This window comes from Passer domesticus, chromosome 8 (assembly GCF_036417665.1).
Source record: "Passer domesticus isolate bPasDom1 chromosome 8, bPasDom1.hap1, whole genome shotgun sequence".
Classification (NCBI taxonomy): domain Eukaryota; kingdom Metazoa; phylum Chordata; class Aves; order Passeriformes; family Passeridae; genus Passer; species Passer domesticus.
Window position 1 is genome coordinate 29,444,852 of NC_087481.1, and position 14,477 is coordinate 29,459,328.

General features: G+C 39.3%; 1 protein-coding gene across 1 annotated transcript in view; it reads right to left on the reverse strand.

The window, feature by feature from the left end:
• CABCOCO1 (ciliary associated calcium binding coiled-coil 1) overlaps positions 1–5,546 on the reverse strand; it is a 126,409-nt gene extending 120,863 nt beyond the window's left edge. The window contains exon 1 of the mRNA XM_064430013.1: positions 5,465–5,546. Coding sequence (XP_064286083.1) covers positions 5,465–5,509 — 45 coding nt within the window. The 5' untranslated portion in view covers positions 5,510–5,546. The remainder of the gene's footprint in view (positions 1–5,464) is intronic.
• Positions 5,547–14,477: the final 8,931 nt, after the last annotated feature.

The window sequence follows — 14,477 nt, forward strand, 5'->3', positions numbered from 1 at the left end:
CTGCAGCCCTATGGATTATCTCTTTCAAACTGTAAGGTCACACAAAGTTTGAAATGAGACTGTCAGGCTGTAGGTAAAGATAACAGAGTTGAAAGCTGGTACAATATAAGAGTGATGACCTAACCCAGCATTTTTAATTTTGGGAGATGAGAAAGGCCTCCAAGCCAAGTAAAACAGGTCTGCATGAGCAACATCTGTAATAGCAGCTTGGAAGGGCTGAACTAAAAATTGCTCTAAAATCTTCAGTCTCTGATACATCTAACTAATATTATCCTAAAATAATCAGATTGAATGAGTATAATCACAACTAATACCTAGGCCTCACAGAAGACTCTGGAAGAACATTATAATAGATTTACAGTGTAAAAAAACGGTTGTGTTGCTGTTCTTTCATCTTATACTATTGTGAATAAACTGATGCTTCACATATGAAGAACGTGCTTGGCTTAATTTTTTCTGACATCCTGCCTAAGTGCTTCACAATTTCATTCCCCTGAAAGAATTCACAAAAAGCTTGTCTTTCACAACAAACTTGGTAGAAGCCTTGTTGGAGCATCTTTCGGGATTGCAAGAGACAATGGGATGCTCAGCAAGAGCAGCACATAAACCGAGACAGCTGTCAGACACCATAACTCACTGCAGGCCTCATCCTGCCTTCAGCAAGCATCCACAATGCCACAGCTGAAGAGCACTACTATGGCTGTAGTATTACTAGAGAAACATAAAAACAGGGCTCATTTTCGCAGGCGACCAATCAGAACATTCAAAAAGCACTTTCCAAGAAGATTTATCACAACTGCCAAACTAAAATACTGTATTTCACTCTTTAGAGGTCAGCTCTGAAGCAGTTAGAGTTCTCTGTCACTCTGGGAGGTGGCTTTATCTTTTTTCTCCATCCAGATTTTACATTGAGGTGAAATCTTGTCTTAATCCAGTAACAACCCAGTGCAAGTTAACATTCTGCCTTAGGATCTGCATATCAAGTCTAACTTAAAATTTAAGCTCCATTGTGGCAGAAAAGAAAGAATTATTTTGTGGTCTAATCCGAGGAATACTAATTCATTAAAAAAAACTTCTTACATGCAGAAAAATGAGAGAATGCATAAGTAAGATTTGCCACAGGGGTAGCCTGAAGCCATATGCCAGCAAGTTACTCTGCTTGTATATTATGAGAATTTTTATCCATCTAATCAATAAGAAATGAGTAGTTACTATGGCAATTTCTACACTACAAGGTACTTGTGCTGCAATAGAGTATGTTCTAGAAGGACAAATACACTTGCCACTCTGTTATGTAAATTTTTGCACCTTTTACAGTGTTGCAGCACAGTGTGTAAGCTAGAGAACAGTGAGAAGGAAAAGGTGAGAAGAAGAAAATGAGTTAAAATATAGTGTGGTTGTAAAGGATGGCTTGGGAATTCTTAACTGACAATAATAGATGCCAGGTTAGAGCAATCCACAAACATTAAAACAAATCAAGCAGCGATGTTGCAGAATTTTATTTGCAATCACGTATAATGAAACCTAGATTTCACTACTGCATTTCCTTTTGATTACCTTCCTCCAAGTTTAAACTAATGGGGCTAGAGAGAAGTCTCCCTTATACCACCATCAATTCATACTAATATTGCTTTCAGAAAATAGCAATACACTGCAGTAGCCTGATTACAATGAATGTATTCCCTTCGAGCACAATTCTCAATAACCTTGTAGGGACTGCTGACACAGAGAACAAGCATAAAAATTCACTCCAAAATATAGAATACTGTAATAGGACCACAGGGTTCTTCTAAAGGTTTGAAAATAACTGAGCCAAATAATCTTTATGAAATACATATGCCTTCCATAAAATATTTATCACAATTCCATCACCTTATATTTTGCATTTTTAATTTTTCTCCTACACATCTTCAAGATATTACCCTTTTTAGGTAATAAAACAAGTGCTGAGGAGAAACCTAAACCCTACAGAGGCAGGCAGTTCCCTGCAAGAGCTCAGACAGGAAGAGATGCCATGGCTGCACAGGGAGACAAATTAAAGCTCACCACAACGGAAGATGGGCCAATGATTGTAGTATGAACCTGCCAAAACACATGGTGGGAGAGAAACCCAAATTGGCATGGGGACAACTTCAGATGGGAGAAGCAGCAACATATGAATGCAGAAGTCTAAGGATACTTTGAAGCCCCCAACAACTTCTCCTAGAATCATACATATACACTGGGAAGTTGCAAGTGGGTATTTCTGGCAAATAGATGCACCCAAAAGATATTTAGATTTTGCTGCCCTTTTTTTGAATGAACAATGCTGAGAACTGAAAGCTTATGTGACTAAAGGGATGGGGGTTCTTTTCCACAGGATTCAGATGCAACTGTATTTTCACTCATATAATACCGCCGACTCTAAAGTTACATTATAAAGAAACACTCCTATATCAGAAGGTTCTGAGCTTCCCTGCAGTAACAAAGATATACCCCAAAACCTCACAGGTAGATTATAATTAAAAGAAGCAGTAAGTATAACCCACAATAACATGTAAGTTCAAAAGAGATATTTGAAGTGGGACAATGCCTTTGAAATATGAGAAGAATTGAATAAAGAGAGACCCTACATCAAAAGATAAGCTTAGACAAACCTTGAGAGGGCTGGAAAATTCAATGGCGGTTGTCTATCACAGGCCAACAAACACTGAGGTAATGGATAAACATGCAGACAGAAATCCCAGTCTCTAGCACTGCACAAAGGAAAAGCTGTTAAATAAGAGGGGCTGCCTAGTGAGCTTGCCCTACACACACCATTATGAAGGAGCATACTAAGAGGCTGGGCTGCTTCTGGAGAAGACACTCAACTTTCACACTCTGCCTGCAGTTTATGCACCACAGTAATCAACACTTAGCCACTTGAAATTAAGACTACATTTGGATACAGTTTTCTAGGACTCCGGAAAGGATTCACAATTGGACAATTAGGGGGTTTGAAAGGGCTCTTTGTTTCCTCCTGACTGTGTTACCTCAACAGCACACTCATCAGATGATTTCAAGCCCATTTCCCTACTAAAAAGGACCAGCTACATCACTTTTTCCACTGCAGAAAGAGGGCATGAAACACAAGAGGTAGACTGGCTAGAGACAGTCAACATCATAAAACTAGCCTTGGAAAAGTTTCTATTCTCACCTCTTGGAAGTTTACTGAGGTTCTTAAAGCCACAGAGCAATTCCTCAGAAAATATCATGTAACATAGCTACCAATATCATCATTCAGAAGTTACAGTATTTCCCTTCAGGTTGTTAGCTGGGTACAGGAAATAGTATCCTTCTGAAATTAAGAAATATATTGAAGGGAAGACTTCTATTATTTCTTCCAGAAAAATTTTAAGGCTTGTGTTTTAAAGGTAGATGGAATATCATACATGAAGCCTCTTAATTTAATACCTCCTTTTAAAAAAATCTCCAGCTGATGACATTTTAATTTGCACCAAATGTTTTTGTGTCTACCTCCATACTGCTTATCCTAGACAGAACTTTGTTAGACCAAGTTGTCCTTTTAGCCAGCTCTGCAGCCAAGGTTCTCTTTAAAGTAGTGAAAATGGAAAAACATGTGGCCTGTAAGGAAACACAACAGGAACTGACTACACATCTAAGCTACTTTCTTGAGAAGTGGCTTTTCCATGGAAGCGTTTCCAATAACGAACTTCAGCAAATTTCCATTTTGCTATTTAAAGGGTCTGGCACTGTGGTTTCAACCAGATGTGCCATAACGCCAACTATTCACATCACATGAAAACCAAACCTTTTTAGAAAAGCAATTTCATTGTGCTTCACTAAGAAAAGTGGTGCCTACTAGGAACTAGAAAAAGCATTTCTCCACAGAATGGCTAGGTCTTAAAAGGTTTGAGCATATCAGCAATTCTTGGATCTCAAATACAATATAGCCACAACAGAGCATGAAACATGTCCTGTGGTTATAAAACACCATGTGCTCCCCACATTTAGTATTTTACTCTCCCTACCCTCCCATTATCTAATTTCTATTGTGTATTATCCTATTTATAGGCTTTGGACTATTTTCTGGTTACTTTATTGTCATCAAAAACAATTGCTTCTGCTTGCACTTCTTCCTTACCTCAGATTTATACTGCCCTCACAATGTCTAGAAAAAACAAAAGAGACTCATTTTTCAATTGACAACCCAATCCCACAAGAGATAATCCACAGCTTCACAGTGTGGTGAAGAGTTAGCAAAACAGCTGTCATAAGCACATTGCAAGATCAGAGGTCTAAGCAGAAGCAAAGACAATATTAAACATTACACTCAAATTGGAGCATGAAGGAATTAATCCCAGACTGAGTCACTCTTAAAAGTTTAATAGAAAGTAAGATCTTGAACTATACAAGTGTTTAAAAAAAGAAAATATATTATTAAAAAATAAAGGGAAAGAATCCTTCACTGAGTCATAACAGCAGCAAGAGTAGTTAATTCTCTTTGTTCTACCTTTTTTCTTCATCCTGCAAGATTCCTTTCATCCCCTTGTTCCTACACAGGTTTGGTTCCAAGGAGCTGCATGGACAAGGATCCCTTGTTACTACTTTTCTGAAAGACAGGTCCCAAACTACAAAAAACCCCAGAAAATAAAAGTGAGTAAATCCCACTTCATCTCCCTGCAGCTAGGAACACTATTTAAAGGGAATAGAAGCTGTATAGGCACCCTTGTCCTGGTAGAACGCAGTGTTACTGTAACTGGAGATAATGCTTTGTTAGGAGAAGCAAATAGTCACATGGAAAATAGGATAACACCACTGAGAGGTTCTCAGCTCATACAAAAACATGCAGCTAAACCCTCTGCCTGTATATTTCAAGGAAACAGTGAGGGACCATGTCTTCTTCAAAAACTCAGTAACATTTCAGATAAAATTAAATGTCATTTGCAAGTGCTTTGCTTATACACAAAACTATTGCAATGAGGCCATAGGCACTGGGAGGGAAGCAGGGAGAGCAGAGGAGGGTACTCAGAAACATTTACACCTTACTCTGGAGCAGGCAGAGATCCTGGTTAACCCCAGTATTACCATACTCAAACCCTTCCTTAACAACTTTGACACAATTTTACACAGCCATGGAATAGCATACACCTCTTCACACCACACACCTTCCATGTTGAAAAGACAAGTAGGAATCATCACTTGTACCTATGATACCTTTGGACAGACTCTAAAAGGACAAAGTCCCATTAGAAGGGATTACCATCCCCTCTACTGCATTCAAGATACAAATTAATCCTCCTAAATAATCCAGCTTAAAAAAGGGAGTTTGGTATTCCCTTGTCCTTACTGTAGGACTATACATGTTATGATTAACATCTATCTGCATCTGCCTTGACCAAGAGCATAGGAAAACTTCACAAAATAACCAGCTTCTGTATTCACAATTTCAGTATCAACACAAGAGAACAGAAAATGTTCTTACCATGCCAAGGTGGTCCACTTCATCTCTAGGAACCCAAGAATACATATAGACACATAAGCACTTGACCTAAGCAAATTGCCCACCTGCAACAGGAAGTTTATACCCTCTGAGGTGCCAGTTTACCAAGTCCCTCCCTTTCTCCTTGCAGCAACCCGGGCTCACCTGGTGGCAGTTAGCAACTCCTTGATTGAATTCAGCAGAAAACCAAGCAGCAGAGGCAGGGGAAAGGAGGCGCTGTGCGTTGCTGCATAAACTCAGCTGTGTTGCCTCACTGCCTGATGAATGACAATTCACATAACCTAACTGGGAAGAGCCAGATCAGGAAGCTATTTCTATGCTTAACTGTTGAACAACGAGGCTTGCATTTAGTGGATAAATACTGACTTGAAACTCTTTTCTCTGTTGCTGACTCCCACAGTATGACAGGAAGATTATCCAAGGCTATCTCTGTCCAGTGCAGAACAGAACAGCAGAAAGCTCTTCTGATTTGCCTGCAATTGGAAAGCATCCCAGGAAGGACAAGCAGCAGTGGCTGGATTCTTTCCTGGTTTAAGTGAAACAAATATATTCTGAATAAGTGCTCACAACTGGAGCAAGACACTATGAGACACTGATGAGAAAATGGAGTAGAGAACTGACCAAAGAAAGATGAACCCTTTCCCAAGTAGAAAAGAGTGCCTCTGCCAGTTTTCCATTGTTCTCTCCACTTCTCTCTATTTCCTTAATATCAAAGAGGATTGGGATCCCACATGGTAATGACTGTGAAGACCTCTTTGGCCTCATCCACTTTGGGCTCTGACTGAACTCAAATGTGTCTGGAAAAAGGATTAACAAGGAATAACTAGTACTGCTGTAGTTGGCTTGTGAGCAAACAAAAAAAAATGCATTAAATCACCATTTTAGAGACAGGTCTGAGATTAAAGAGTTTTTTTACAGTGACCTACAGTCCCCATTTTGGCAATTTTTACAAGATATAAAGTTCTTAAGGGCTCCACAGCTTGCCTGAATGTCAAGTGATTCATCTAGTTTTCTATTTGTCTATATTCATATTTTCAACCACAGTGAAAGGAAGATAATAGAGGCTAGAAATGAAGAGCACAAACATAGCTGTGTAGTGAGGGTCTTCCCAGTCTGTCAGGCTATAGGTGCAGAACAATCAGTACTTTGCTGTTCATGCTGCCCTATGACTACAACACCACATCAAGTGGAAACTCATGTTTGGGTAAACATGAGTTTTGCTAAAGATCAATGATAATTTCTGACAGTCATTAATTATATAAAGAACAGGGTGTTGTGTGTTTCAGACATCAACTTCTCTGGTTCTGACAGACTTTGATATTATAATTACCTTTGCTCATCTCTGCAAATAGACCACTCTTCCTTTGGAGGCTACAGATTTTTTGCTAATTTCTTCATACACTTGAGTTTCTAGAAATGGATGTGTCACTTACTGTGCTTAATCTAACAGAATTTCTTTGTCTTGCAATTTACTGAACCAAGACTTAGCACTTGGTCTAACACCCTCAATCTCTGTGACAGCTGGAGCTGTTATCATAGAAGACCAAGTCTAGGCCTGGGCCCCCAGTGTTCAGTAAACTACAAGTGCAAATAAAAAAAGTGTTGTTATTCCTTCTCCTGAGGCTCTACCAGCAAGCAGTCTTCCAATCTGTTGCAAGCATGCCAGCATAAATTCTTATTGAAGCTCTGTACACAATGGGCACTGCATCCTCTCCATTCCAGAGCACAGAACTTCATCTGCAGAGCAAGGTGACCAAAAGGAGGGAGCCTGGGGCAGAGCTTGGCAGGCAGAATGTGAGTCTCTGCACCCTTGGTTCATGTGTTAGAAGGCTACGAGATCCAGTGTGAAGCACAGCAGAGCAGTGCTAAATAGAAACTACTTCAGAGGTTTTCAGAGCATGACAGGATCAGACCTGTTACAATTCACAGCCAATCATAATCGTTGCACACCTTCTTCAAATTCTTTGCAGCAAGAAAATGGCAATCCCCCAGGTCAGCTGACAGCCATGGGGATCTCTGTCTATCATTCCATGTATCATTCTTGATTTGTTCAAGCTGATTGTCAAAGATTTATGCAGTATCCAAGACGACTCATTAATTGCCTTCCAAAGCTTTCCAGCATCAGTTGTCTGAGGAAAAGAACGTGTGAACAGTCTTCATCTAAATCAGCTGAACTAAAAAGCAATGTAGTTATTAGTAAAAGCAGCACAGTATCAAAATAAGACACTTAGAACATGAGATTACATCATCCACCATACCATTTGCACCTGAAAACCAGCTATGTAATGCAGCTCAAGACAGCATCCACATAAATCTAAATGTGGCTAATCACATTAGTCTGTCCACACAAAATGAAATTACCTGTGACTAATACTAACACAGATGAAACTGAGGAAAATTATTTGTAGTGCAATATAATCATCTCTTTGGGCTGCACTCAGTTTCTCACTGGTTTGGAGGTGTGGACAGCAAAAAAATAGAATCCTTATGCTCAACAAGGCTGAAAGCTCAGCAAGAACACACAGTAAGAAATTATTTTGCCTAAAGACAAATTGTTCAATATTTTGCAAATATTGTTTTGCCCCCTGAAGGACAGTTATTTGGTTTGATACATATCCATCATCTCCAGGGAACTACACAAAAACAAAGGTGCAGATAAAGACAGAGAGAACAGTAATGAAGTCAGATGTCCTGTGGTCGTGATGATATGCTTTCAGGTCACAAAGTAACCAGTTCTGACAGCATTTTACTTAGTAGAGATAGATACAGTTCAGAAGTAGAAAATTGGAGATGTCTGTGAAAAGCCAAAAAGAGCATTTTCTTTTTTTTTAAAAAAAAGTAATTTATACCATCTGAGGGTGTGGCTGAGTATACAACCATGTCCTCATTAAAGACTTCAGGTGCTCACCCAGAGGTATTTCAGGCAGAGGAACAGGTACCAGTGGTTACAGAGATCCAGTGCTTCCTGAACATACAGCAGCACCACTGCGGGCAATCGCTGTGTAAGGAATGAGTAACCCCAGCTAGTCATGCATTGTGGTGCTGGGGATATTAGTGACTACCTTAGGCTGTGTGATTAAAACATTATGCTTTTTCTACTTGTAGGTATTAAGAAAAAAGAAGGTTCCCAGTGTCCTCATTTTAGCACACAGAAAGTACAATTAGATGCCACATATATTAACCACATAAAGTAGCCTTAAGAAGCAACTACAGATGCCATGACAAATGCATGTTATGCCAGAGACAAGGTATAGTTCAGCAGCCTTTCCTGAATCTGAACTCTACTGAACAAATGAACCTTACCAAACTGTCTGGAAAATAATGGCCTCACACCTCTTCAAGCTGCACAGGTATTAATGTAGAGACAAGGAGAGATGACCAGGATGGCTTGAAATTTACATCATCAAAATTAGTTCAAGCAAGAGCTAGAAATCAGAACAGATGACTGCAGCCATGTAAGACCTCTTCTTTCTAAGGCCAGGAATAGAAAGAAATTTCCTAGAACATCTGAGCTGGATAAACCATTTTCCAGTACTCTTCTGAATAAAACACAGTTGAAATGGACTCCCTCTAGAGAAACTGAGATGTAGATTGAGTACCAGCCAATAGTACATGTTTATAAGCAACAGCCTCATTCAGCCAAAGAATTCTTTTTTGATATTTTTGTTGTTTAAATGAGGAAGAGAGAAGCTACTGGCAGCCTGCCATTGTAATGTGATATCTTGGCAGGAAAACACTTTGTGTTATATCACAACCATATGGTGGTGGGAAAGATTTTTTTCTATTAAGTTTCTGTAATAATCTGTTCCTATTTTTAATGCAGCCTTTCGGCATAAGACGAGTATGTTTGCTTCTCAGTTCTGTCACAGGAGTTGTTAATGTACAGCTACACTTTTATACCTAATAATGGCAAATATTAAAACATTGCATTTTCAGAGGTACAATTAGCTCTTCTGTTGTGAAAAGGTAAATGAGCCCACTGGTAGGATGGAGCTTCTGGGAAGAGATAACCCTGGTTTCTCACAGGATGGCACTCCTTTTCTTTTTAACCCTAATGGATAAGAATACTCAAGTAGGTATGATTAAATGAGGTCTGGTTTTCTTTGGTAACAGAGGAAACAGGAAGATGTGTGGGAAGTTGTCACTTGCATTTCTGTCCTCAGCAGCTCAGCTCCATTTTAGGAACAGCAACAATAAATAGATTTCCTATTGCTAGTATAAAGTCAGAGCAAGTGAATGCTATAGGCAACTGAATCTTTCATACATTCTTAGGACAGGTTCTTATTCTGGCCCAGCTGACTTTCTCCTTCAATATGTCTAGAAATCAGCGGGTAGAAACATTAGTGAATTCAAATTTTTTAGATTCTTACGTCTGCACTTTGACTTTCCTGTTGAGATAAGCCTCTTATCAGTATGAGGGCACAAACGAACTTTTGGCATATGAATACTCCCCAGAATCCAGTAGCAAACATGTTTTTTTACTATTCTGCTCATGTTTCTAACTTTTGCAGTCATCTATCTTTGCAACACAAAAATAAATAAAAGTACACAGAATTTCTTTTCCATTACCAGTAATCCAAACACCACCACAATCACTTTTGCAATCACCTTTTTTGCCAAGGAAGCTGAAATACAAGATAAGACACAGAGGTACTTATCTAACAAAGCTTTTTCTAGCACAGCAAATAAATTTCCATTAAGGGTTCCTGAGGCAGATGCCTGCAGGATCCTAGTTCAGACCACATGAAACCCCTGCAGCTTGCTGTTGCCCAGACAACTGTGCCTGTACTCCCAGGAGTGCATAAAGCAGTGAATGGGGAGCTGGATTATGCCTCTTCACGGCAGTTCTTGGGCCCTGTATGGCTGCACTGAAGCACAGGAATGAATTAAATAATGTCCCAAACGCTTGCAGGAAGTTGAATGTGAACATCTATGGAGTTAGGCAGACAGAATAGTTTCTGGCATGTTTCTGACCCATGTAAAACAGTATTCTCCCCTACAGCCCCAGGGTGGGTGCTCGAGCTGTGATGTCCCCGGAGCTGTCCCCAGCCAGCAGGAGGAGGCTGGGAGGAAGACTCTTGGGCCTCCCCAACATGTGGAGGCCCAGAGAGTTTCCAGGGGTGATAATTTGCTCTATTGTGCTCACAGTCCTCAAGGCCTTGATATTTTCATAGTTTCTAAGAGATTTAATTTAGTAGGAAATGCATAAACTATGCGATTGCCATTGATTTCAGCTCTGAGCTGATGTCAAGAATATGTTGCACTCCATGATTGAAAGGAAATAAGTCTGGCCCACATTTGAATTTGCCCCAAGTTCTTAATGATATTTTTATGATTTGGATGCCTACAAAACCAGATAACAACAGAAATATTGAACTCCGGAATGAAAACCCATAGGGAGGAGTTTGTGAGAAAATGACAGAAAATTCAACTGCTTTGACTTGCATGGTGGCAGCACTCAAGTTTCTTCATGAAACATTACCAGGGCAGGTGCAAGTATTAGACTGCTTCAACCAGCAGTCCATAACTTACCTACATGTGAAAATTCAATTTTCCCTACTTTCATAGACCTTCTTGCACTTCTTGGTACATAACAACCTAAGAGGTTTCTCTTTATAACGTTGAGAATATGAATGTTATAAAAAATGTTTACAGCAAAATATCATCAAGAATTATTTACATTACTGCCAGCTCTTTTGAGACACTTCAACTAACCCTGTCTTTTGGGATTTTCCTTGTTAAAAATGTCCATGCCCCTTGATAAAGCCCTTCACACTTTAGCCAGAGAATCCACATTTTGCTAATATGATGTATTTTTGACTGACAGCATAGTTTTCAGCCTTTAAAAATATCCATATGCAGCAGTCAAAACATAGCGTGCTTGCAGCCCCTTGGAACCTTAATTCCAAGTCTGTCTAACTTCCTGTCAAAACTTACAGATTAAGCAGTAATCAGAAAGATCTACTGTGAGAAAGAGCCAGTTTTGCAGGATCCAGTGAGACAAAAGGAGGTTATCTTCTGATTTTACGCAGTAGTATTGCAAAACAAACAGTTCAGCCTCAAAGCAATGAATCTGAATTGGTCATGGTATAGCTCAATGGAGAATAAATACACTCAAAAAAGTAAATGAGAGATGAAAGAAAGACTTGACTGTAATTTACATTTGTTAATATGGAAATTATGAAACTAAGCAAATGCTTTAAAAAAATACATTAATGGAATTCACTCAGATTTACAGTTGGAATTTGATTCTGTCATTCTTCCTTATATATAATCCAACAGAGTTCAAGCTGCCTAAAAAAGCACCATTATTACAGTAACACTGATGTCTGCTCTGCCTAGTCATGGATTGCCACCCTGCCAGTGAATGGGGGCCCAGCAGTAAGTGACCTGCAAGCACAGGCCTCCCCTGCCTTAACTACCAAGCATGCCTTCAAGCCAGAATCCCTTGAGTAAAGCTTTGTATTCTGCAGACCTTATTACTAGCTCTTTCCAAACCTTTGTTTGCAAGTCAGCCATAAATAACATGGAGAGTTTGCAACTGTTCCTGTTGAGATCAGTGGTGAAATTTGCTTAAACTTTGCTGCTTCTGGGTGTGTGATGGTATGCACTCCAGAATGGCTGCAGCAATGTAGCAGCTCATGATTCCCACTGGAGACCTCTGGAGAGGTACAGTGGTGTCTCCAGTCCAGGTCACAGGTATAAAGGGAAATACAAGCCCACTTCATTCCAGAGATCACCAAATCAAGACATGGTCACTCAAAATGTCCCTGGGCACACCTGCACAGGGAAGGGAGCAGGCCTGGAGACGGCATGATAGCATGGCAGTATGCCTGTGTGCACAAGAGACAAGACAGGTTTGTTCAAAACCAACTTGTACTATGCCTAAGAGCAACTTATTCTCTCCTTGTGTTCATTACATTCTCTCTCCCTCTTTATGTGAAAATGATCGTTCTGACCTGCAGAAAAATGTTTAATTATTACTCAGTTTCATGGTCACATCATCAAGTTTTTTCAAAGATGCCTTACAAACTGAGGAAAAAAAACATAAAATTAAAAAAAATGAAAAAAGAGCACCCTGTTATCTAAGAACCTATTGGAATTCTTCAAGTCTCTGGGCATGCATTATGTATTCATCAAGTTTGCTGCTGGTGATGTAAGTTAGAAATTCTCCTGCTGGTTTTGATTATGGCTGCAGAGTCACAGATTTGAACACCAGTAGACAATCATTCTTCTGAGCCTGCACATAAATATAAAATGTTTCCTTTTCCTTATCTCATAAACCTTCCACTATGATTACTTCAAAATGAATTCCTGTTTTCTTCAGATTTTCTCTACTTATCCTGTTACAATTAACAAAATGTATTCCATCCAACAAAGCTATGTTATTTGCATATTCAAAGGTCACCATACAGGTTAAAGTTATTTAACTATGAAAGAGATGATAATTTCACAATCTTTTTTTAATGCAGATAAAATACAAAATTACCTCTGGGTTTTTAATTTGCACATTTACAGACACATGATAAAGAGTTTTACGATAATGGTATAAGCAGCATAACGAACTTTCAATTAGGCTGTGACAGCTCTTCCCTCTAGTCTTTGCATTGTGGTTTTATTATTTAAAAGAGTCATCTCTTTAAGGGAGCTACAAAGAATATTACTTTGGCACCCATACTTTGGAAGCAAAGCGGCAGCTTCTCCCAGAAGTGTTGCTGCAGTGTTACCTCATGTGTGCACTAGGTGACATGGAACTGCTCCTTGCCAAGCAGGGTGGGAAAGAGATGGGATCAGATAAATGAGATCAAGAGACCATCAGGCTGTGTCGGTGGTCCGACCACTGAACAGTCCAGATCATCAGGGCAGAGCAGTGATAAATTGCAAAGAAAAGTCCTGTGTGTTGCTGTACACCCTTGTGCGGTTTTTTAACTTAATTTCATATTGAATTTGTACAAACACAATAAAAATCCTGGACATTAGATTTAAGTTAGTCTGGAAGAAGCAATGCTGACTGAATTTCCTATGAAATGGTAACAAAGTGAAATTCTGCTCCCCCATATAAAAAAAAAAATCTTGGCCTAGCTTACAGAAAATTAGATACCTCAGCACAACATTTCATCCACCTCAGGTAAACCAGTGCAGCTGAGCCAAATCCATTGCAAAGTTACCCTTTTCTCAGTTAACACCATGGCCACAAATCAATCCACTCTCTTAAAATGAACAAGCCGAGGACAAACATTTCTGAGTATTATGAATTACAACAAAGTCAGTTACTGTTCCTATTTGTGTTGAAAGCCAGCCCTGACAAAGTCATGTGTTGTTTTGCCCCCAACTGTCTGCACTATTAAATTAGAGAGTAATTGATTGCAACAAACCAATTTCTGTAATTCTAGATGTCTATCCAAAGCCTGTAACCGCTACTTGAAAAGTCCTAGAGACAGAAGCACTAAAAAAATATAAAAATTATAGGACTTTAATGAAAAATAAGATCCTAAAAACCTCCAGAACTTGACATTACTTGTTGAAAATCACAGCTAATTTTACATGGCTGGTGACTGCAGTAGATTGCAGCCTTTTCTGGACATATCTGATGCAACAATATTGCACACCAATGGTGAACCTTCTAGAAATGGACCAGTCTTGAAGGGGATAATCAATAGGCCACATAAAACAACAACCAAATTACTTCTCTTTCAAGCACTCTGGACAGCAAAGAAAAGTGAAAGACAGATGTAGGCACAGGAACCCTTCTTTGAAAACCGCCATTACAGATAATTACACTGCGTCCAGGATATCTATCGAGCTATTCTACTGTCAAAAGCTTTACTCCCCTTAACAGTTGTCTTCCTCATCTTCATTTGCCTTGAATCCCATCCTGGGATTCCCATGCCTGTGACAACAAATAACACAATGACAGGACCCTCCCTTTACCCCATTCTTTAAAGATCTCTACATCTTCTGAGATGCATCTAATTTTACTTTTGTCTCTGTTGTA